The sequence below is a fragment of the Pholcus phalangioides genome, unplaced genomic scaffold (genome assembly GCF_987345545.1).
Source record: "Pholcus phalangioides strain wild (caught in Gottingen) unplaced genomic scaffold, Ppha-v1.0 ptg000042l_1, whole genome shotgun sequence".
Classification (NCBI taxonomy): Eukaryota; Metazoa; Arthropoda; class Arachnida; order Araneae; family Pholcidae; genus Pholcus; species Pholcus phalangioides.
The window spans coordinates 2240013-2265535 of record NW_028301628.1 but is presented as its reverse complement, the minus strand read 5'-3'; the positions used below and the strand labels follow the sequence as shown (position 1 = coordinate 2265535).

The following is a 25523-nucleotide window of genomic DNA, read 5'->3' as shown; positions in this document are numbered from 1 at the left end:
TGTGACGTCACGAATATGCAGAAAAGGTCGATTTTACAATTAAATGATAACTAATGAATTGAAATTGATTTATTATGTCAGATAATTAATAATAATTTATATTTATTATAAATGTTATTATTAACAATTGTAATTAATAATTTATACTGTAATAATAAGAAATACAAATTAATATAATAAAACTAAGTTATATTATTATAATTATTATTTTGATGTACATAACCTATGTTATATCTATAGTCAGTAATTATAAGTTATTACAGTTATTAATTACTTCATTGGACTGTCTGCACATTCCTTTCGTCGGGTTTTATCCTTACTGAATTACAGATCTCTTGGTGCTGTTGGAACAAAGTCAATAGTTACCAGGGCGACCCGCGACCCCCACGCCCGAAGGGCAGGTCGCCGCAGCCTGCTGAGGCGAGGGAGCGAGCGGGAAGCGGATATATCCGCGGCGCAAGCGAAGCGCGCCGCGTTACTTGTTGGTCGATTTTCTTGCTTGATTGGTTCAAGCAAGATGGTCATTCATGGTCATTCTTGATAAAATGACCATGATACCTGTAGAAAACCCCAGTAGCAAGAAAATCGACCAACAAGTAACGCGGCGCGCTTCGCACCATTATATCCGCTCGCTCCCTCGCCCTTCGGGCGTGGGGGTCGCGAGGCACAGCTCCCTCACTACGCTCGGTCGCCCTGGTTACAATTATTGACTTTGTTCCAACAGCACCAAGAGATCTGTAATCCAATTAGGATAAAATCAGACGAAAGGAGAAAATAATCTTCATAATCAGTATAATGACCTTTATACTGTTTTTTTAGAATATTTATTTCATTAAATAATAATTAATATTATTATGTAATAATTAATATTATTATGTAATAATTAATATTATTATGTAATAATTAATAATTAATATTATTATGTAATTATTAATAATTAATATTATGTAATAAATTAATGTTATTCATATTAATCAAGTGACGTCACAGTCTGGCCAATCGCTGTCGTGGTTATAAATACCATCAAATACAGCGAAATTCAAGTATTTGATTCGTCAAAGCCGCACAGGTGGTCAAGGGCGTCCGAATTCCAGATGTCAACAAAAAAACAAACATGGCGCCCCGGTGGAAGAATATGTAGCCAGATTAAAACGCTCATATTACCTTTAGTTTAAATTCATCACTTCAATCACAGATTATTTGTCATAAAATTGATGAAAGGTAATTATTTATAACAATTAAAGGGGTTAGCATAGCTATAATTCTTGAGGAATTATGGGTAATATGAAACTCGCCAAACTTGTTAGAGATTTCACCAAGTTGGCACGAAACCCGATTACTGAAATATAGCCGGTCTGTCCGCAAGACGTCCATTGCTTCGTCTACCCTTGACGCAGAACCACAGACGTCTCCGCCGCCAATGGTGCGATGGAATGAAATTGTCTTTACTGACGAGTCACGCTTCTGTCTGCAACACCACGATGGTCGGATTCGAGCAAAGCCGCTTGAAAGATGCAGACTCTTAATGCAGCTTTGGATTCGAGTCTGGAGACACCGTGGAGAGTGGATGCCGAACAGCTGCGTTATGCACCGCCACACTGGTCCTGCACCGGGTATTATGGTATGGGGTGGTATTGGATATCACTCTCGCACTCCTCCAGTACGCATTGCCGGTACTTTAAAAAGCCAGCGCTACATCTCCGAGGTGTTGGAGCCAGTTGTCCTTCCTTACCTTCAGGGCTTGCCCACAGCCATATTTCAACAGGATAATGCGCGACCACACGTGGCACGCATTGTCCAAAGGTTCTTCGTCAATCGCCAGATTGAATTGCTTCCCTGGCCAGCTCGCTCTCCGGATCTTTCGCCGATAGAAAACATGTGGTCCATGGTTGCTCAACGATTGACCCAGATTACATCCCCAGCTGCCACACCAGATCAACTTTGGCAACGCGTGGAAGCTGCTTGGTCTGCTGTACCCCAAGAACACATCCAAAGTCGTGTGGCAGCGGCGATCTCCAACAATGGCGACTACTCTGGCTACTGATTTTGGCAGGAACAACACTTCACAGAAGTCTATAAATTTAATCATTTGATGCTTGGTCAACATGTTATCTACAAAATAAATATTGTTGCGATATCTCGTCTTTCTTGGTGTTGCAATTTGGGTGGCCAGCAGTGTATATAGTATGTATTGCAAAATATAAAAATATAGAGTATTTCTCTTTTCTGAGACAGCGGGGAAAGCACTTGCATGCAAAGGCGTAAGTGGCTCCTGCTCCCATCCGTGCCACACCCAAGCCATCCAAAAATTAGAAGAAAAAAATTAATATTTAATTGAAATATCGAAATGAAATACCATTTATTTGTTATTTTAACAAATTTCTGTTAATTTAAATTCTTTTTCGAAACCCTCCAAAGGTTGATCCTGTTTATGCCCCTGCTTACACGTGATGGAAATTGGTAGAAAGTCCTATTAAGAAGATATGTGCTGGTTCTGACACGTGGATCAGTCAAATATCTTATGCCGTGCGAAGGGTTAATACAGTGAAACCTCCTCTTAAAGGGCATCTCTCAGATGCGGTCACCCCTCTTTTATGGCCAAATAATAATTTCCCATTGTATAACAAAACCATGCATTCCAAACCCCTGGTTAACGGTCACCTCTTTTTATGGACGAATTGTTTTGTCCTGTTGGTGTCCATGTAAAGAGAGGTTTTACCGTATTTGCTGTGAACGATTATATACTGTGAAGAAATTAAATGATAGAAAGAAACAAATTATATTTTTTCGATATCAATAAATGTCAAAAAAGTTTCTATTCATCATATTATGGATTTAACCCTTTAAGCAGTTTTTAAAATTTTCCTGATTTGCATTATATAGCTGCAAAATTTGAAATCGCAAAACCTTCACAAATTGCCATCCATTTTGAGGATTTTTTTTTCTTCTTCCAATTGCGAGCTGATAACTGCTTTCCCCCCTCCCCCCCCATCAAGAAAATTGACTCTGCCCATCGCTTTTGTTTCCCCTCACTATGATATAAAAACACCTACTATGACGTGTGAGGAGGGGGGTTTCAAGGATTAGAAATCTTCCTGCATTATTAACACTGAGCATATATTTCTTTAGAGTGCAGACAGAAAGGGCAAAAACAATCATTTTTCCCCACTCCTTCTCTTATCTAACCTTGAACAGAGCTGACTCTGCCCACTGGCAGTTGATTGATTTGAGGGGGGGGGGGAAGGGAAAGCATGTTTTACTGCAAATACAACTTCACCATGTTTTTAGAAGACAAGATATTTCGAGGTGGCTGAAATAAAGTCGATCAAGTTTGACGAGATATCTTGGGATTGCCGCTGAGAGAAACGGTTAAGATACTTACGATAGAACCAGATATAGTCCTCCAAGCACTGAGGTCACATCAGATAATTCTATTCCTTTTAGGTAAAGTTGAGATGCCTTAATATGCGGGCTCAAGGTAAAGCGACTGCACTTTGAGAATTGTGCATTAGAAACTGTGTTTTCTCGTTTGGCATCTTTAGCACTATGTAGGCCTCCTATAAATTCCACTAGAACACCAAGGCAGCACACTCAATAACATCATCACCAGTGTTTTTGGTCTATAAAACCTTGGGTGCTCAAACACTTGCAGTGTCCTGTAGAAGGAGTCGAGCACTCCGGCATTCATTTAAAAATCAGATTTTCTCATGCACCAAGCTGAGAGAAGCTGAATACCCAGTTATAAAACACTTCAGATGCCCTCAGCTGGGAAGCATCCCGGCTGATGGGAGTTTTTCCACCAGATATTGGCTTGTCATCTCTGCATCTTCGTTTATCCTCCAGGTGATCGGGTTGGGGTTCTCTGGTCATACATTCCTATGTGATTCTGTTTTGTGTTTTCCACCTCCCCTTAAAGTTTGTACCTTGAATTTTGAATCAACCTGTATAGTGGTTGAATCGTATTCGATTAAGCAGGGGGGAGGGAATATTTCAAATTACAAAAACATTTTTCAATTAAATAATTTAAAAATTTATAATGATGTAATTGAAAAATTACAAAATAAAATAAATTTAGGAATGCACAAATAACTTATTTTATACGAGGTTCTAAGCAAAAGGTTTCGACACCAAAACTACACTGGCGGAACGACAGAAATAACTTGCCAACGAAAGTGTATCAGCAACCTTGGAGAATTCTTCCTTTTATACTGCATCAAAATGGATCCTCTTTGCACAGGGGCGTTCTGAAAATGCTTCTAGTGTTTGTACTGCTATAAAGCTTGTGTCAGCTCGAGATCCAAGTAAAACAGTGACAGAAAACAATCCATTCACAAGTAGAATAAATATCGATACACTTGTATGCAAACCCATTTGCTAACATTGCACACATGGAAATTTATTTTGAGTTTTGTAACCCAGTACTTGGACCTTTCAGTTTAACTGAGCACAACTTCAGTTCATCGCTACTGAACAAGTTGTGCTGGAAATGTGCCTGTATACCTAACACTCTAAATGTTTATCAAATGTAGTGCTTGAATTTTTAGTGCTGCCATCTCATTTTTCAAACTGTGAGTGAAGTTTAATGATTGAACATTTGTATCATTGTAGGTATAGTTTTCTATGGCCAAACTTTTTAACAAGAAGATTGGCTTGCATTCATTCCCCGAAGTTGGGAAACACAGAAAATAAACTTCAGCTGACCACCACTAAGCCACTGGTAGGATTCGAACCTGAATAATTACCCCTCTCGCCAACATAGGTTACTGTCCTTGCACGAACAGTAGTCATGCTACACTGTAGAAATCTAGGCCTATCACCTCCAATTTCCGCCCTTTCTTCCAATTAGCACCCAATGCAGTGGCGCCCTCTTATTCGGTGCTAATTGGAAGAAAGGGCAAACGTTCCTACTTAGTAGGACTTATTTTCATGGTCCAAACTTTTCCTAATACTCAAGATTTTCCATTTAAAGTATTTTACTGCTTACAAGGTTTTATAAGTCTTTTAAAAAATGTTATAAGCAATATCCACTGCAAATATTGTCTTACTTGTTGAATTCGAATTGCAGGGGGGGGGGGGGCAGCAAAAGAGTTTGCATCATCCAAAAATTCAAATTATCCAATTCATCAATTTAAGATGACTACACTTTGATTAAAAAAAATCAAAAACTTCTTAATAATAAGGAAAAATTGGATCACTTACTATGCTAACTTTCTCCTTGTTGCATCTAGTATTTGTACAAAATGAAACGTGAATGATCAGGAGAATTATTTCATTCATAAATTTGCAATTTTCTTTTGGATGCACTTAAACATTGCACAAAACTTCAAGTTGATTTAGAGAATTAAATATGCAATTTTCGAGCCTTGACAGTTTTTTTTTTTTTCAAATATGTCCATAGTTCCTGCAAATGCTGAAATAGGGAACTCCATTGCTTTCATAGATCAGTTTAGACCATAGTTTCCCAACCTTTTTTGTTCCATCAGCCATTTCTTCAGAACTTTTTTTTGTCTAATCGCCCCCCAACGCAATCTAACCCATAGGATTCTATGTTAAACCCGTAGCTTCTACCGCCCCCCCCCGGAAAATTCCATCGCCCCCCAGGGGGCGTTAACACCCACGTTGAGAAACACTGGTTTAGACCATACCTCTTCGGGAGAAAATTCAACGTGAATTTATATTTTTTCACCAATGTCTACATCCATAAGATAACCACAATTTTTTTTTAGAGTTGAGTAAGCCTAGCAACTTCATCTGGACATCGTGAAAGATATAGACACTAATATTCCAAAATAAACAAACAATAATGCTGAGTAATGACAGACACGAATCTTCAACACGTTTTAACAGAAAAGTAACTACAATTTCTCAGCACTTCAGCTTTTAAAAAGAAATTATCTGAGGAGAAAATAACCACAGACACACTCGTACAAATGTACTTTCTCAGTAGTAGCAACATTTGCATCTGCCGCTGTGGTGGTTGAGTGGTCATAGTGACGGACTTGCCTCGCGAGTATCCGGGTTCGAACCCCCTGTTGCTACAGTGGTTCCCAACTTTGAGGTGCATATACAGGCCGATCTCTCCATTGAAGAGCCTCGCCACCAAGACCAACAGGTCCACAATGATACAATTATTCAATCATTACACTTTGCTCATAGTTCGGAAAATTGATGACAGATGGTAGCATTATAACAATCATCATACAGAAACAAACCATGTTTGGTTCGTAACACTGGGACACACATTCCAACTTGAACCAGTTCATTAGAAGGTCTAAAGAGGAATATGGATGAGGTGCATGGTGTTGGTTTAGGAATAGTAGCATTTGCATCTGCAATTTGGCAGGTGCTAATGAAGTAATCTAAGATTCGGTAGAACTCCAGCTACAGCAGAAAAACAAAACAGTAAAAAGCCGGTGTGTGAAATTGCTATTAAGTCATTGTTTCTTAAAACCAAAACAAAAAAAGTTCTATAAATACAATCTACAAAATAAAGAAAGGGATGACTAAAAGTTAGCTAGGAAATCTGAAAAAAATACGACATTTTTCAAATGATATATCTGAATCAAACTTTAAATTATCCAAGACATTAGGGTGAAAAATCAAATAATTTCAACATTATGGCAAATAGAAAACTCAATGGGAATTCCAAACATTATCAAAAAATTCTAATTAACCAAGTTTGCCTGTACTTCCACCAGATCAGACGTAACAAGAATGTTACAATTGGTGGTAATAAAGTACAATTGACTCTATCTACAATGGCTAAAAACAATGTGAAACTAGAAATTTCTCCATAATAACAGATTTTCGAGAAAGAAAAACCACAATGAATAACACAATGGGTTTTTTTTTCTTAAATTTCATTGGAAAAAGATTTATGTAAAATGCATATATCAATGTCATATAAAGTGAAACAGAAAAGGTTTTGCGACAAATCAAATTTATTTCATAAAAATCATCATTCTAAGAGAAAATGTCGGAAACTAATCAATTTCATTCTCGTCTCATTAAACAAATCATTACTTTTTTAAAAGAGTAATTAAAACCACAACATATCATTGACATAACCTCTATCAAAGCTTTCTTTTCACATTTCTGAATCAGAGAAATATACAAGTGTATTTTTTTTCTTTTTCGCGACTGGATTATTTCATAGTATTTCAGCTGTCATTATGAGACCATAAAGGCATCATAAGCGATTGTTTCAATGCCAGTTTGAAATACAGAGTGTTTAATCTGCACACTGGGTACAAAGCTTGTGATACGAAATGTATTTTACATTAGAAAGCTAAAAATATGAGTGATAATGAGTTAGAATGAAAAATGTTCAGTTTTGCGCAAAAGGATAGATTAAGATGTCAATGTTTCTTTGAGAATCTCAACAACTTTCTGTAGAGGTTGCTTCTCTGAAAGGTAATCTTCACCCCCAGGCACTCTGTGTATTATTACTTTTCCATTGCAAACCTATATCAAACATAAAAAGATGACAACAAATTATTGGTGAATGAATGTTTGTGGTAGATCTTTACCATCTCACTAGTATTTCATAGCTCAGCAATATGTATAATTTAAAATTTATATATGTGAACACTTTTTCATTGTCTGCCATAATAGTATCGTGAGTTACAAGTGTTCAACTAGCAAGCAATACATTTAAAGGCGCTGTCTTACAGATTTATTGTATGCACATGATGTGGAGAAAAGTAATAAAATGTCTTCGTTCAAACATAAATAGCAAAATGCCTCAGACAACCACAAGCTGGATGGAAGTAGTAGCATCAAAGAGATGAGATGGGTTGGAAGAACAAACTTCGGGAGTGTTTTAATAGATTCAGCATGTTTAGCTCCAAAACAATCTCTTTTCTGTTCACAGAAACATAAACTAACCTTATAAGTTGAATATCTTTTTGCAAGTTCAAACATTGGCAGTGAATATTTTTTATGTTTAAAGGCGGTGTCCTACTGAGTATAAGTTGCATGCACTGCCTTAAGTCTCAGGGAAACAATCATTTCATGGCTTTCAATACAAAGGCTATAGAATAATGATAGGACAGGAGGATACATCTAGCCACTAATGGGGGAAAGTTCAGAAATTACGAAATAGGTGATTGAAATGTTTGAACTTGCGACAAAATATTTAACTTAAGAGGTGTGTTTTGTGCTTCTTGAACCTTATGGCATATATATGAGCTGGTTTCCAGAAAACTGCAAGATGCAGTCACGCAACACTTTAAAAAATACTTGTACACAAACACACCCAATTACTATTAATTACAGTCAAACTCTAATTTAAAGACAGATAAGACTGAAATTTTCATTTGCTAAATCAAGGAAAGTCATCAAATCTGAATCAAGATAAACACAAATATAATACAGGGTGGAGACGAGAAGTCCTGGACATAAAAAGGTGCGGGGTTTGCATTAAAATTATTATCTCACTGCCTAGAGTTTTTTTTAATTTAAAAAAATTCAAATTTCATTCACAGGTAGCGATGTAAAACAAAAAACTCGACATAACACGTAAAATGCAACACAAACAGAGCATGATTAATGTTTATGACAATTTGCATTGCATAAAAAAAATATTTCAATATTAAAGCAACCTTATACCAGTTTAGATGCAGCTTGAGCTAAAAAGGATGCTAATATTGAAATGTAATTGTTTTATGTGATGCAAATTACCATAAACATTAATCATGTACTGTGTTGTTGTCATTATTCATGCATGTTACACAAAAAAAAACAAAACTCTTGAGTCTAGACCATGATAAATATTTTAGTATAAACCACATTTTTTTGTGTCAATTAGTTGATTTGTTTGTAATTTATGTGTAAAGGCCTACTGTGTCGAAGGCCTACCGTGTATATTTGTGTCTATGCACAGCAACTTGAAAAAAAGAAAAATTAACTTGAGGAAATTATATCTGAATTAAACATCACTATCATTTTAAATGAAGGAACCACACACACACACAAATCAATATAAATACTTCCTTAACACTTGTGTGGAACAAACTCAACACACCTTTGAAATTTCTGATTTCACAAAGGACACATCATTGGCAAGAAGCTTCCCAGTTGACTCAATATTTATGATATCAGCATTGTACTTCGCAGAAGGTCTATACATTCTCAACATGTTGCGAATTTCCAAATATCTCTTGGCATTTTCAACCAATTCTATTTTATTGACATCTTTTTTCCACTGTGATGAAAATACCTCTCCAAGGCAATGTATCCCATGGTGGGGATATTGAAGGATAATGAAATCTTTTATCTAGGAAACATACATAAAAAAAGTTCAATAAAGTGCATGTAGGAATACCATCTATAAAACTTTCAAGTTCTACAAAAAATATGTGTCACCTTAATAGTCTTGGGTCTTAAATGTGATAAATTTAAATGCAAAGCCACAGAACACGAGACAAAAATGATGTTATTCTGGAACTTCGGTTAATGAGCAGAAATTTTGAAAAAATTTTGATTCGATTAATGAGCATAAATTTGTGCTTTGTGCATTGTTTTTTGCATGATCACAACCAAGCTGATGGTTTTCTGCTTTTGCCCACGCACACTGTATAATTGTGGGCAATATTCTCCCCTATAGTCTCCAGTCAGTGTGTCTCATTTGTAAAATGACAACACGTGCAAGCATGACTGTTTACGATACAAAACTAGATGTAGTACAGTAGATAATTGTAACCATATATATGCTTTTTTTTATTTTGTGTCTTATTTTAAAGTTTTCTTTACATTTTGTATCTAATCGTAATGACTCTGTTGTTTTTTTACCTGTGCTGTAATAATGGCTTCTAATATGAAGAAGGTTCAAGATAAAAAGTGGTAGGAAGATGACTACTCTCTGGAATTTAAGAAAACCATTGAGCAGCACTAGCAAGGGTATGGGAATAGCTGACATTGGAAAATTCTACAAGAAGTCTACATCCATGATTTGCACAATATTAAAGAATAAGAAAACTAAATACGGCAAAAGGAGTTATGAGAGTATCAAAGCAACGCCAACCTGTGCTGGAAGATGTAAGAAAGTTGCTGCTCTCATGGATAAATAAAAAGTAACTAGCTGATAATACCAGTGGCATTGGAGCTGGGGGTGCAGTAGGTGCGCGAGTACCCACAGCATTTTGTAGCACTGGTCTGATCAAGTCGAGCACTCACAGATGTAAAAAACTTACGATGCCTCTGGGTGATACTGTAAACTGAGAACATTACTTAAGAGTAGGTAATGTTCTCAGTTCACAGGAAGGGCTGCAACTAGACACCTGGTCACTCGGGGCAAGCTGAAATTTCAGCTCCTCTTGCATGTAGAAGAAGCAGTTAAAGGGTGAATTTGTCGTCCCTTCTAATCCAGCCCAGACTCACCTGCTTCCCCCTAGTTAGAACCCTGTGCGAAGGCAAAGACCTTGCATGCTGATCTCGTGACCAAACTGCCAAGTACGACAACAGAAAATGAAGGCTTCCAGGCAAGCAGGGGATGGTTTGAAATGATTATTAAAGGGGCTAGTTAGTGAACAGAAGCCACCAGTTGTCAAAGATATTGTGTCCTTGGGGAAGAGATGAGATGAATGAGAACAACATTCAAGAGCTAGTGGAGAAACGTGGACCACAGACAAACTGATGGATGTCTATTGAGTGCAAGAAGAGCTTATGCATAGGATCTCATCTGAGGAGGAGGAAGAGAGAAATGAGTCCCTTCACTTCGAATGAGATTAGAGGAAATACCTAGAAAGTGAGAGAGAATCTGTGCAAAATTTTGTAGAAAAGAGCCACTCAAATAAAATCTGTAGCTGTGTGTGCAATGAATCTGGCTAAGGAAAATCTAATTTCCAATTTCCGAGAAATCCTAGAAACGAGGCAAAATGAAGTGTCATAGGATGGGTTATTTTCTCAAAGTCACACAAAAAATAAGTTTGCAGGCAACAGTGGGTCTGTAAGTCGTCCTAAACGATAGTCCTTCTCTCTCTCTTGCCATTTAAAGTTAATTTGAAAATATCATTGTATTGTACGTCTACTTTATGGCATTGTTTTCTAATTTATAATGTTATTATATATTGTACTGTATTATTAATTATATCATTATTGGGTTGAGCATTGATCAAATGCCCTTTTATGAGCATAAATATTTGTGGAATGAATCATCTGGGTTTATATTATTTTCTATGGAGAAGTTTGATTCGATATATGAGCGATTTGGTTTCAAGCATGTTTGTGGAACAAATTATGCTCACTAACCAAAGTGCTACTGCAATTATCAGCAGATAGGTAGAGCTGGTCGTATTATATACTACACAGTAGACTCGTTAATTCAGCAAATATCAGACCAGGTTGTACCGAAATACCAAAATCACCAGATTACTGGAAGTCAATTGAAAAAAAAACCCCGCTTTTTTTGTTTAAATAATATCAACTTCTGTACACAGACATGCATTGACATGTTTTCTTTTTCCATGCTCGAAGAAAACCTCCATAAAAACGGCGGGTTACTGGGATGGTTGGACCAGCAAATCTGACAATTCAATACCAATGATTCAGCAAGGACAGTTCAGTGCTATCAGAAATTGTATGTTCTGAATTTTGACAGATTTTGAAATGGTTCTATCTGCTATGAAGCAAGCATTTCCACAATGCAACCAAAGAGGATGCTTTTCCATTTATCGCAGTGTTTATGGTTTACGGTTTTTACAGTTTTATTTTAATTAAATTAGAGCAGTAAATCTTCTGTCAAGAAAACGCTAAGTGCCATAAAAGAGCTGTGGACACTGGAAAAATAATTTTTGAAATAGCTCAAAATTACGAGAATCGAACATCAGATGAATTTCTAAGAAAAATAGCACATAATTTTCAGCTGCAAGTATAACTACTTTTTATGACATCATGATACATTTTTTATGATGACATATTTGTGTCAAAAAAAAAAATTATATCCTCACCTTATTTTCAAAATTATTTAAAAGAAATTTGCCAGTCTGGAAGAAGTAGGAAGGAGATTGTTATTTACAAAACACAAGCACTGCACTGCACTGAATTGTCATGACACCGGACCAACCTATAGCTGGATTACGGAGAGTCTACTGTACATTATAATTATTGAAGAGAAACAATGCGTGATTTATTTTACAATGAATTCTGGATGCGTTTAAAACAAAATAACTACATTTCCATGCCCCTCACCATTAATTGAACCCAGACCCATCAAACCGAAGGTCGGTGAAAGCCAGGCTATGAGGGTGAAAGCTCAAAAGATTCTTATGAATAAGTGACAGTTACAGAGAAGCAACAGGGTTTATAGTCATTTTGATGTACATACCATTGTTGATTCAGTCTTAACAAAGGCCTTTGTAAATTCGTATAGATAAGATACCACATCCCCCTCATGCAACTGATTATGGCTAGCTTCAAATGTGAGCGAATTCGCTAAATCCTGAGAACCATCCAAGAACAACAGCGACTTTATTCTTGAGGAGTTTGCAGACAACAAAGCCATTTCCACAGCCAAAACTGATGCATCACCAAATCCAACAAGATGTATCGGTTCTTTGGATAGCTGGGATATTTCCTATATAAAAATAAAACCATTTTTTACCACATCCTTTTATGAAATAATATAAAGTTAAAATCGTATATAATGTCGACATCTCCTCACACAAAAATTGTGCTATTACAAGTGATCAAAAGTTATCAAAGAGTTAATATTGAAGATACCTATTGCTTATAATGTAAATTCCGTCATAATGACAATTACATGATCTAAAATCAGTTATTATAATGGACTTACATTGAATTTTCAGCAAAAATTAAAATAAAAATAAACAGGAATCTCTTCATTTAAGGTAAGTGTGATTAAAAATAGATGTGTTTCTAAAAGATTAAGAACAATGTACAAAAAGTTTTTAGCACTGTCCAAAAGTGAAATTTCTTCATGTAGAGGTTGCAGTTCTACTAATGAGGCCTGCAAAGTTGATAGCCTAATGTAAAAACTGATTTTGAAACACAGCAAAGAGACATAATTTTTATAGCACTATTCTTACCTGCAAATAAAACTCGGACAAAGTCTTTACACTTTGAATTGGTGCTTTTCTTGAGCACAATAGACCAAAACAAGGATTTTCTAACAAGGCTGCAATTTTTTGAAGCTTCAGCATAGCACCAGCAGAATAGTGAACAAAAACAACAGGTTCACCTGAAGATTTAGAGTTCAATGGCATGGTTGCAGCCTCTGGTATCATTTCCGTCAATGAATCATTGATTACAGCTTCAACATCAATCAACTTTGCTTTCTCTTCTGATTTCTTTGTCCCCTTCGACTCGACCAAGTTCTTCAATTCTGAAATACTCATGTCTCTGAGTTCTTTCAAAGAAAGAGTAATATCAAAATTCATCTCGAGAGCATGCTGGATTTCCACGCCAACCATAGAATCCATGCCAATTTCTTGAAAACTTTTTGACATGTTCAATTCAGAAATATCTTTATGCCCTGAAAAAGAAAATTCAAGTAATAAAATAGATTAGTTGCCCTGGGTAAGAAACCTTGTTGACCTTAAAAAAATTAATACAAAAAAATTTAATTATTACAAAAACATTTCAATTAACAAATAATGTAACTTTTCTGTCTTGAAAAACATACCCCAAAGAGAAAACATTCCCTGTATTAATTCTCTGTAACGCATTTCCACCTCTCTGTGTGTAAGTATTTTTTGAAAACCTCGATATTCATTAAAAAAAAGTGAAAAAGCGTATTATAGGCATAGACAGGAGAGAGGAGGTGGGCAATTTCCCCACCCTTCAACGTTTAATATACACACCTTCTGCAATCCTGCCCTAGTTTGAAGAGCTTGTATCAGCTCATGATGAATCTGATGTTAAAAATCTTGATAAAAATCATGATTTAAAAAAAAAACAATTAATTCAATTTTATTTACATTTACTCATTTTTAATTCTATCAAGTTTGAAATGCTAATTTATTAAAGATTTTCAAAACAGTTATAGTTCTCATTTTAACTCTTAATCAATATTAAGTTCTTAAAGTCTTGCTTTCAGACTTTAGTTTAGCATATAAATGACACCTAAGCAGAAATCATTTTATGTTTGAAACAGTATTGAAATTTACACTTGATGAAAAAAATCAAAAATCACATATACTCATGTATGCAACTAGCATTCATTAATTACTCGTTTGAAATTTTTTGAAGTAGAATGAAGTGCCCATACTTGGGACAGCGGCTTGACTTCAGATGGTTTGGGGTTTTTTGTTTTAATATGTTGGTAGCGCTAACGGTTGTTGCGGATTATGTTCAATTCTTTTACACACAGTTTTTTTTTCAAGTAGACTCATCCAAGTTTTGACTAATTTTTTTTTTTTAACCCTCTTATGAAACTTAGACTTGTTTTTTCAGATTACTGTGACTAATGAGAACTTTCATTTTCTTTCACCCTTCACAAATCCAAAACATACCCATACCTCCTTGGAAGAGTTAAGGCAGGTCATCACATTTGTTTGTTGTTGTGTTAACATTTCATGATAGTTTCAGTAGTGTAGAATGTGTTTTGTTTGAGAAAAAGTTTTTCATGTGTTTTCCTGAAAATCTGTTTTTTTTAATAAACTACTATGATTTGTGTAACAGTTATGTTTAGACATGGGAGTTTCATAATTTAGGGCAATGTTAAGTAAGGTCTCTTCTATAAAATACCGGTTGAATCTTTTTTTTTATCGCGACCATTGATAGTTACTGCCTGGCTTCAGTAGAAGAAAGTCAACTTTGTCTGAACTTGGGACACTGCCCCATGTTAGGCACATTACATGGAATTAAAAATTAATTACACAGAAATGGTCATAGATGCTAGTTTAGATAGGCAGCTGTTCACAATCCATTTTATGAGAACTCACATGGGTAAAATTAATGTTTTCTCATTTCCTGATGGTGATTACATTGATGACGCTTCAATAAATGAGGTAAAAACTGTGTGAAACCTCTTAGCGTTCATTGAAGATTGATATATCTTTGTTCACTAGCTATTCAAACATTTCAATGTTTTGTTCTTTGTTTATAAGTGTGCCAGAAGAAGTTACTACACACCTTAACTTTTTTCAAGTTTGTTCAAGTTATTGTAGTTCATGTTTTTTAACTTTTTATACTTCCTAAGTTCATTTGTTCTTTTTTTTTGAATGTGTGCTGTGATGTTTGATATTTTCATACCAGAGAACTTACTCTGTGATTTTGTCATAAAGGTTGTGATGTTATTTTTGATGAATAAAATTATTTCTGAACTGTTTTCAGTCTGGTATTGTCTTACTTCTTTCTAAAAAGACTTAATCAGTCCTAAGTTAAAACTAAGGCACATAAATATGAACCCAACCCACAAAAACTATACTGTCCCAGTTAGGGTACCACTGCCAAACTTCAGACAAACATAATTTTTTTTTTTGGTGCTAAATGCACACCTAAAATTTTCAAATTATTAGTGAAAAGAACCTAGACACTCTACACAGAATGTAGATATTTTTTTTTTTATAATTTTAACGTTTTATTGATGGGTTGATTTTTCAGTGCAAATTTCAAAATTGCCCCAAGTATGGGTACTTTACTGTATATCTTAAGAACATTTCTTTGTTGCCAGATTTTAGGCACCAAATTTTTAAGTGTAGCAATACTTCAAGTGTTAGTGACCATGTCTTGTTTTGAATATTGTCCTGTAACATGCCACTGTTGCTCTGCTCATTTTCATCTCAGCAAAACATGGTTTATGAGGTGTGACAAAAATTGATAAATTAGCACCTAGAAGCTTTTAAAAAATATTTTTTTTAAGAATTGCAACGATTTTTCAAGAACTTTCAGACTTGAAATGAACTTTTTTTTCCTCCAAGAGCATTCAAGGACTGTACAAAATTTGTGTAATAAAAATAACTTCAACATAATCAACAGTGGAATTACATGGACTTTGATATAATCACATTTTGTCATGAATTAATTTTGAACTACCATCAAACTCACCCAGAATTTTAGCAAGCTGATTTAGAATATCATCTTTCCTGACTTTTTTCTTCAACGCGTCAGCCGTGACATAGCTTGTCACGACGGGACTGTCTTGAAGCATGAATTGTTCCAGTGTTTCTAAGCAAGATTTGATCCTCTGTGCCATGACTCCAGCTATCATTGCATCTTCTCCCATTTGTCTGTGAACGACACCAACATCACCAATGATGCCCCATTGCACTGCAAGTCCTACATCAGAAAGAAAATAAATTATCAATTTCATTGCCAATCTTGATATATTAACAGAAAAAAAATTTCCAATATTGATTTTATGTTCTAGAAACAAGCTTCATAAAATTGTTCAAATAAAAACTCCCAATACAATAGAAAATTTTATCCAAAATGAAGAAGGCTGAACCTATTTCAGAGATACAGGTAAATATCTTTGTACAGCTATAAAAAGGGACTAAACAGTGGAGAACAATGGTGCTAAACCTTAAAAACGTAGGCCACTGCATTGATTTGAAAATGTGTCATGGGCCACATAAGTGATCTGTAAATAAGCCATGAGTCACTTGAGTCATTTGGGAATATAACCACATCATTCAAGTGGAAGTGTGCCTGAGGCCACTCAAGTGATCTGGAACTGTACCGCGGATAATTTAAGTGATGCGAACTGCATGACTAGCCACTAAAGAGCCACAGAACTGTGCTGTGTGTTCGTGATATGTAAATATGATGAGGGTCACTTGAGTGATCTGTAAAAATGTGCAGCGGACTACTTGAGTGCCCTGGAGCTGTTCATTTTTGTTGCACCATGGTCATTTTCTGCACTAAATGACTGATGGGCTAATTAGACCTGGACCTGTAATTTACAGCTGATTCAGAACAGCATCTTTGTTATATACTCACAGAGAGGTCGGTGCGTTGGCCCTTGGTGTAGGACTTCTTGTGGTAGCAATCTTTTTTCTGTAGTTATGTCACCATTTCTGATGTATCTGTGCCAGGGAAGTTTCTGACAAGGACGAACCGGGTATCAAACTCGCGACACCTCTAAATCTTTGGTACTTTAGGCGAGTACCCCTGGAACTGTGGTGCGAATCACTCAATGATCTGTAAATATGCCACTTGATTGATTTTGACAAAATTTGGTTCAAGATTGGAGTCATTGCATCAGATGACTCTGAGGGCCATGGGTTGGGCATATATGGTGTAGAACTTTGCTTCTTTCATTTATACTATTTGACTTAAATCTGTAAATGTGAAATAATACTTCATATATTGACACAATATATTTGAACTATTTATTTGGTGACTGACAATACATACAGTGGATCCCACTTGTAATGTTTTTCAAAAAAACTATCATGAAAAAATATAGTAAGGGGGAAAACACTTTAAACTAGAAATATTGATTAGTATTAACAAAATTTAGAACCACAAAAACATACTGAGCAAGAAACTTCCTAACAGGGAACTTTATAAGCAGGATCCACTGTAAATCCTTTTAGTTATCTGTATCTTCGAAAATGCATGCATAAAAAGTTATTTGATTCTTTTGAATATCAGAGGTTTTATTTGGTCCACAGACGATGATAGATTATTTAATGACTATTAATCTTTAGTAAAATTTATTAAATCTTTTGAATTTAATTCTAATAAGTTATTATTTCATAAAACAGCACAGACTAAATTATTAACCCTTAACTGACATGGTGGGGTCATTTTGACATCACACATTGCTCATTTTGCCACCACCTTCAGAAATGCATCCAGACCATCTCATTCTCAGTACCTTTCAAGCTGACTGTTTAAATTTGTTAAATTTGTTTCAAAAATTTATGGCTTTGTTCTACTTTTCTTCCCTTTATATCATTGAACAAAGTTTCTGCAGGGTCCAAATGACCACACCACTTGAATGAAGCTCTTTTGTCTGAAAGGCGGAGTGAGATCTGAATGGTGCCTCAGAAGAGTGTCATTTTTCTCTATAACGTTTTTAAAATTAATCATTCTATATTGGATATCCGTTGTTAAGCATGAGGACAGTGCTGTTAGTGGATCATACGCAAGATCTGTATGATCAACATGTTGTGTTGTTGTTTGTAAGGACTGTTTTTCCGACTTTGAATAAGACTATATTTGGTGCTTGTGGAAATAAAGTAAATATTATTTGTTGTTAATTTTATTTTCTGAGTATATTTCAAACATATTTATTCATTTTTTTAACCATCAAAATTGCATTCAAAAAATTCAACAAATAATTTAAAAAAAATTACAAAAGTCATGTATCTCTCCACTTTTTTCAGATGCATGCCTTAGTAAGGGACCATTTGAGAAAATAATGAAAGAAAATTGAAAAATTATTTAGTGACTTAATTGATAGATGAATGAAGTGATATAAAAAACCACTGCTGCTAAGAAAACTCTTTTTGTTGATTTTTTAAATGTATTGATGGGGTTAAAATGGCCCCATGACACCAGTTACACACAGAATTTTTACAATACCAGTTAAGGGTTAAAAAATGGGGAATTTAAAAATAAATTAGGGAAGAGTACTGCTATGGCCTCGATAGCCATCGCTACCATATTAGATGCAAGAGAGTTCCAATTTTCTGTCCAATATAATAATAATAAAGAGAAAAAGGAAAGGAGCTTTTAGCCATTTAAATGTACAAAACATGCACTATACCTCTTTTGCCTCCATCATCAACACTCCTTAACTTTATGGCCACTTACTTAAAGGGCCCCTTCAAAGATTGTGTAATAGCGCCACTCTGTATTCTTTTCTCTCTCTCCCCCCTAATACTGAAACTTATCCCTTGACCATTGTGTTGCCACCTGCAAGCAATTGACTTTATGGTTTTATTTTATCAATTTACGCATCCCTTCTGTGGGAATATGTGTCTTTTCTGACTCTTTTTTTGCTCCCTCTCTTCTTTTCCTTTCCTTCTTTTTTTTGTACAAACCCCCCCCCCCCCACAGAAAAAACGTCTTCCTTCCATATAAGATCGTAGGGGTGAACCTGACCAATGATATTAATTTTAATACTAATTTGTATCTACATAATCCTCATCACCCAATAGAAGGATCTTTTTTTGAAACTGGAATACCAATGGGAAAAAGGGGGTTGGTGCCCCTCAAAATTTTTTGGAATTTTTTAAAAATTCAAGGCAGATTGACGAGTGGAAGCTAAGAATGAAGTTAGGAAAAATGAGGTAGCTTTTGAGCGGTTTTTTTGTAGACATTGTAATTACTATCAGATGTTGAGGATATCCGACACGATGAGGATGGAGAAAAAGGTAGGAAGGAAGCTCTTACCACATTTTAAATTGTAATATTGTGATATGGGAAACAGATAGAATTGGGAACTATTTATGGCTATAAGGTAATTTAGCATCTAATGAGATTTTTCTCCTCTTTAACGTCAATAAATTCCAACATCAAATTCAGATTTATTACACCTGAAATTTAAATTTATACAATATATTGTTTCTTCCTATGCTACTTGAAATTTTGCATCAATAATTATTTAAATAATTTGATATTTGTATGTTTGAAATGGAAACAGTTTTCATGATTTATTTTTGTTTGATTAAATATAATTGAAATTTAAAAGTAACATGAATATTTTTTTTGTGAGTCATTATTTCTTATTCTAAATGTGTATTGGACCACTAGAAACCTGGGTTAAATCTAGATAATTGCATATATATATATATTCTTCCAGTGATCCGATATAACAGTACCAAAACTCTTGATAAAAAAAAAAACATGTCGCACCTACCATGAAACCCATCCCGATGTCTTTTCTCACAAACTCTTTCCATAACAGAGTTGGCGTAGCCATAACTAGTTTGTCCAGCATTTCCTTTTCCACAACTGATGGATGAGAAGCACACAAAGAAATCAAGAGATGGGCACAATTTCCTACTAAGCTCATCAAGGTACTTTGTCGCTGCTGCCTTTGGCAAGCAAACATCATCAAAATTTTCTGCATTCTGGTTCTCCATGAATGCATCTTTTAGGACCTAAATTAAAAAAAATTACATTTTTGCAATGTGAGAACATATTAGCTTTAAATAAGGGTCAATTTATTTGTGCTTATTGTAAAGCTACAAAAAAGCTTTCATTATTTAGAAACCAAATTTTTTTTTTCAATCATCAGATAGTACCAAGATTTTTTGCACAAAATATTTTTAAACCAGTGTTTCTGAAAGCATGTCATGGCTCCTAGAAGTGTTACAGCAAGATGGAGATTTTGATTTGTGTGGCTACCCATGATTTGAAATGGTTATTTTATATGGGAAAACATCCACCAAACTATTCTGGGGAACCACAAAGGAACAATGAATTAAGTAAGAGAGCTGCAGATGACAAAAATGTGAGAACCACTGCCTTAAATGCTCCCTGTATTGTGTTTTATGCTTTTTTTTCATGAATTTCTCTTTACACCATAAAAGCGCATGATTACTAACTATAATAGTAAGCGTGTTTGTGTTAAAATAACATTTCTTTTTTGTAATTTTATGAAAAAGTATATAGTAAAACTTTTCAATAAGAGACACTCATAGGGCCAAAAATGTTGTCAGCTTCAAAAATGTCTGTTAACAGAACGTTTCCACTAACAGGGAATCTTTCTCTGTCCATTATGGAAGAACAGCATCTACTGTTATATAAGAAATTTGTGAATATCTGAGTATATCTGAATTAAGAATATAAAAGAATATCTGATTTCTCATTTGATTATTTTTGACTTGACAGTTATTTTTATGCACACAAAGACCAATTCATATGCAAGTATACGTAAGTATTGTGCATACACTCATATAGTAACGTAACAAGTGCATTAATATATGCATTAACATGCATGTAAGATTACCACAGCTGAATTAAAAACTCCTCCAACAGGTCCTGTTTTTGAAGCCTCTCGCAGTAATTGCTCAGCTTCTTCTTTTCTCCCGGCATTCAGCAAAGATACAGTGACATTGGCTCCAGATCTCTTCCAGCGGTTCATGCACAAGTGATGATAAGTGTTTCTTATTCCATATCTGGAGGTGAGAATGATGTTCTTGGCACCTTTATCAATCAGCCACTGAGCCAGCTGTATACCGAATCCCCCTAGTCCTCCAATAATTATGTAAACTTTGTACTTGTAGAAATATGCACATGGAATTGCGGGATGACCAAGGATTCCTGGAACTGATCCCTGTGGTGGTTCATTCCGAATCTGTAAAGAAATGAGTTAGTCAGTTTTTATTGCAGATGAAATAAAAAATTAACTTTAGTAACATGAAATTTCTTGGTTATCAAACTCATACATACATGGGAAAATAGAACTCTTGGTATGCAAACCAAAATGGAAGAGAAATCTTCAATAATAATAATACAATCAAAGCTCGATTTTACGAAGCTTGACCTCATTAACACGCTCTTTTAAACAAACTGGTCGTCTGTCCTGAAAAGCATGCCATAGAGCTAATGATAAATTTCATTCTATTTTACGAACTCTTATTTCGATTCACTCTATATTTCGCGAACTCATTTTTTATTCTGCTATTTATTTATTTTTTGCCCCTGTTATTTTATTCTTTCAGCCACCTACAAGTTTGTTGTAAGCATAGGTAAACTTCTATTTTATCATTCTATGTGTCTTAAGAGGAAAATATAGGAAGTTGGGGGGTGGGGTAAAGAGTTCACGCCAATTTTTCATCAACATGCAGATGTTTTGCAAACATGTGCCAGGAAGGGAGGGAGATTCAATTGCTGGTGGGGGTGACCATGAAGTAAAGATACATTGACAACGTATTTCACTCCTTGAGCATTACGATTGGCTGGTGGTTTGAGATATGGTATGATACATTAGCTTATTAATAAGGCCAATTCTGAGTCAATCTAACTCTATTTCGGCTAACTGCTGTTCGTGTATTTTCTTCTTCGCATTGTCAACAAAGCAGAAAACATTGTGCTTGAGAGTACATGTATATGAAAAAAGAGAAAATTTTGAAAAAAATTTATGTGTGGACTCTTACAAAAACAAAAACTACCAAAAAGTATGGAATTCTAAAAAGTACATACATTCCCTAATCAAAGATATCAGCAAAAGATAATTTTTAAGGTAAGTGGTTCCAACAGAGTTCCACTATCTCAGAAATATTTCAGAGGAGCGATATTGAACTGAATTTTTTATCCTACATCAATTCAATAGAATAGAATTTATTTACAAAAATGTTGTGAAGATGCAAACAAAAATAAATGCTTTTTTTTTTAAATCATCACATAAACGTGAGTGACGAAACTAACTCATTTTCTGCATTTTTTTCATCACTTCTCACATATACAAACTTTGATTTTACGAACTATATATCAAGTTCGTACGGGTTTGTAAAAATTAGCATCAACTGTAATGGAAAGGGATCAACAATATGATACTGTCTTTTAACCAAAACAAATTCTGGAGCTTGTGTAAAATTACTGTGATGGGAATAATAAAACTAAATGAAAATAATAATAAAAAGAATTATCTTGGCTGAAATGTGTGTGTTTCCATCAATTAATCTCATATTAAATACCTTAGATATATCATATTAAATACCCATGAAGAAATCAAACTTGATTTTTCATTGCAAATACAAATGCGGTAGCATTGAATTATGAGAATCCTGCAGATAATCATAGTATCAAATATCATGTGGATATGTCACAAATATTTATTGCAAAGAGATAAATATCAATATCAAGATCACCTTCAAAAGAACTTTTCCCATATGCTTCCCACTTCCCATGAATCGGAAAGCTTTTTCCACATCCTCACAGGAAAACACAGTTCTATCTAAAGGTTGGACTATTCCTTTTTTTAAGCCTTCATCCATAAGCTCCTTGATCTTTGCACCATGAGAACTGCAGTAACTGATAACTTTATCTAGAAACACTCCATGAAAACTTGTTCCATCTAAGAACATACCCAGTCCTGAAAATTTATAAAAATTTAGGATTTTGTAGATTACTTTTGATGAAAATACACTATTTGTCCATAAAATACCTAAGCCTCATGATGGTAATAATAATAAAAAAAGGAAAATAATATTAATAAGTTATGGTAACAGTGGATGAAATAACAGAACAGTATTTGTCTAGCAACGTCCAGAGAAACTAAAAAGAAATAATTCTGCTAGGAGGAAAAAAATAGACACACACCAATCTTGTGATCCAAGGCGAGATCATACTTTCCAATTTCAATGAAGCGGCCATGTTTAGTCAAGCAGCGTGTACTTGCTTGAAGTTTATCATCAGCTAACGAGTTCAAAATCACATCCACCCCTGGAATTATATAGGAGATTATTAACAGCTATTTTTATTACAATTTTAATTGTAAAAGCAAAATAAAATGAATGATAAAAGTAGTTTTAAAATGATATTTTCTGATTTAAAAAAATGGAATAGGCTGTGTCTGACACAGCCGCAAGTTTTGACATAAATACGCTCTTTGCGCCTGGTACATACTGGCATAATGAAATTGATATCATCTGATTCCTTTTTCACAATAGCTAACTTTTATAGATCGTTTATTTGCATTGCAAAATTCTTGAGATATATATTCATAAAACAATTTTGTTACAAAAGCGGGTCACAAGCCTTGTGCTCAGAAGAGGTATGAAAACCAAAGTGACATCATTGGATTTGTCTCAGAAATGGCTATCAAACACCTTCAGATTTTGTTTATAGTGTGAACCTCTTCAGATATAACATTAAAAAAAAAAAAATTATGAAAACGGGCTGCGAACCTCGTGCCCAGACCAGAAGAGGCATTGAAACCAGAGTGGTATCATTGAATTTTTGTTAATTAGATCTACCCGCAAACATAAAAAACACTGATATATTCTGAATACTTCCTGAGACACGAGCATTTAAATTATTTTGCAACTTTTCACAAATGCACTCAGTATCATCAGATGATTTAAAAAATGCATTGTACGTTCAAAAAAAAAAGAGAGGGAGAGAGTTCAATGCAGTACATGGTGACATTTTTAATGAAAAGTATAAAAAATTCAATAAATAACATGTTTTTTAGCCCCAGCGTTTTCCACCAAAATGGAATAAAAAACTAAATTAAGATGGTGATTTTCATTCAAACATTTCACAGAGATTTCTCCATTTCTATTAATTAAAATTACGAGAACAAACCTCTTCCATTTGTTTGTTGCTTGATCATCAGCTCAAAAGATGTATCTCTGGAACATCCAATGTTTTCATCTTTTATATTTGGGAATAGTTTTTTTAAATATTCCCTCTTCTCTTGTGTGCCTGAAAATATTTCCAAAAATATTGATCTTGATGAAATAATTTCAAAAATTAAAATATTTTAATTCATTCAATAACTCTCTTATAAGTAATATTTTTGGCACGAGACAAAATTAAAGAAATTATTAGTCTTGATAATTTGAGAGTCCTGGAGTTTCGAGGTGCTGGATATAATCTGAGGTGCTGGAACTTCACACACGTACACAAAATTCCTTCTCCAACCTCTCTCTATTTTTTTGGCTAAGACTGCACATTATTTCATTTTGTTTGATTCTTCCATCAAATGAGAATAATTTTAGTTTTAAGAGGTCTTGATCCCTAGACTGGAGTCTTTAATGGACTCCTGTGCCAGAATTTTTTATAAGGCACCTCTATAGTAAATTTATAGTGCAAAAAGAAAAGAAAAGATAAAGTTCATATAGGGGTCTAATTTGGATATGAGAGTCCCTGCCAACCTTCTGTTATGAAGAGATCATATCGATCTTGGCAGCCCCTAACCTTAATGAGCTAAACAGTTGAATTAAGAGTAATATAAATAAAAGTATAATTATGAATATGTAAGTCTAAGTCCCCCCCCCCTTTTTCTGATTTCTATTTCTATTTTTTTTCAAGACAATCCAAGTTTGCAGTAATCCGAAGTGGTCCTGTCCCATTCACCTCAGATTATAGACTCTACTGTACACTGATACATGACATGAACACCAGGGGCTCTGCCAGCAGACTTACCCCGTTGCCGAGATCTCTTCCAGCCCAGCTTCGTGGCAGAGTCTGGAACGAAGTGAGTGCACCTAACAGTCTGAGTGTGTAGCTATTGTTGTGCTTGATATTTCAGTGCAGCCATCTATATTTCAAATTGTGAGTGAAGTGTAATGATTGAATATTTGTTAAGTTGTAGGCCTGTTGCTCTCTGTGGTGAGACTTTTTAACGGGGAGATCGGCTCGCATTCGCGCCTTGAAGTTGGAAACCACAGAAAACCAACTTCAGCCGACCACCACTGTGGCGCCGGTGGGGTTCGAACCCGGATCCTCGCGATGAGAGTCCGTCATTATGACTACTCGACCACCACAGCGGCATGTACACTAATACAAAAATCAATCATAAACAAACTGATAAACCTGTCCTAAAACTGCTTGCATTATGATCTGAAATTGGAGTTACAAATTAACTGAAGGAAATCAACACAAAGTATTCCTGAGCAAAACATTCAACATGCATTATTAAAATAGACTAGCTA

At 34.9% G+C, this 25523-nt stretch overlaps 1 protein-coding gene across 1 annotated transcript in view; it reads right to left on the bottom strand.

The window, feature by feature from the left end:
- Window positions 1–6926: 6926 nt before the first annotated feature.
- LOC149063875 (fatty acid synthase-like) overlaps window positions 6927–25523 on the bottom strand; it is a 64737-nt gene continuing 46140 nt past the window's right edge. The window contains exons 20-29 of the mRNA XM_089254593.1: window positions 24172–24291; window positions 23185–23307; window positions 22734–22957; window positions 20870–21217; window positions 19775–20018; window positions 16009–16239; window positions 13047–13492; window positions 12326–12574; window positions 9026–9277; window positions 6927–7464 (exon numbers count right to left, since the gene is read on the bottom strand). Of these exons, the coding sequence (XP_089110719.1) occupies window positions 7351–7464; window positions 9026–9277; window positions 12326–12574; window positions 13047–13492; window positions 16009–16239; window positions 19775–20018; window positions 20870–21217; window positions 22734–22957; window positions 23185–23307; window positions 24172–24291 (2351 nt within the window). The 3' untranslated portion in view covers window positions 6927–7350. The remainder of the gene's footprint in view (window positions 7465–9025; window positions 9278–12325; window positions 12575–13046; window positions 13493–16008; window positions 16240–19774; window positions 20019–20869; window positions 21218–22733; window positions 22958–23184; window positions 23308–24171; window positions 24292–25523) is intronic.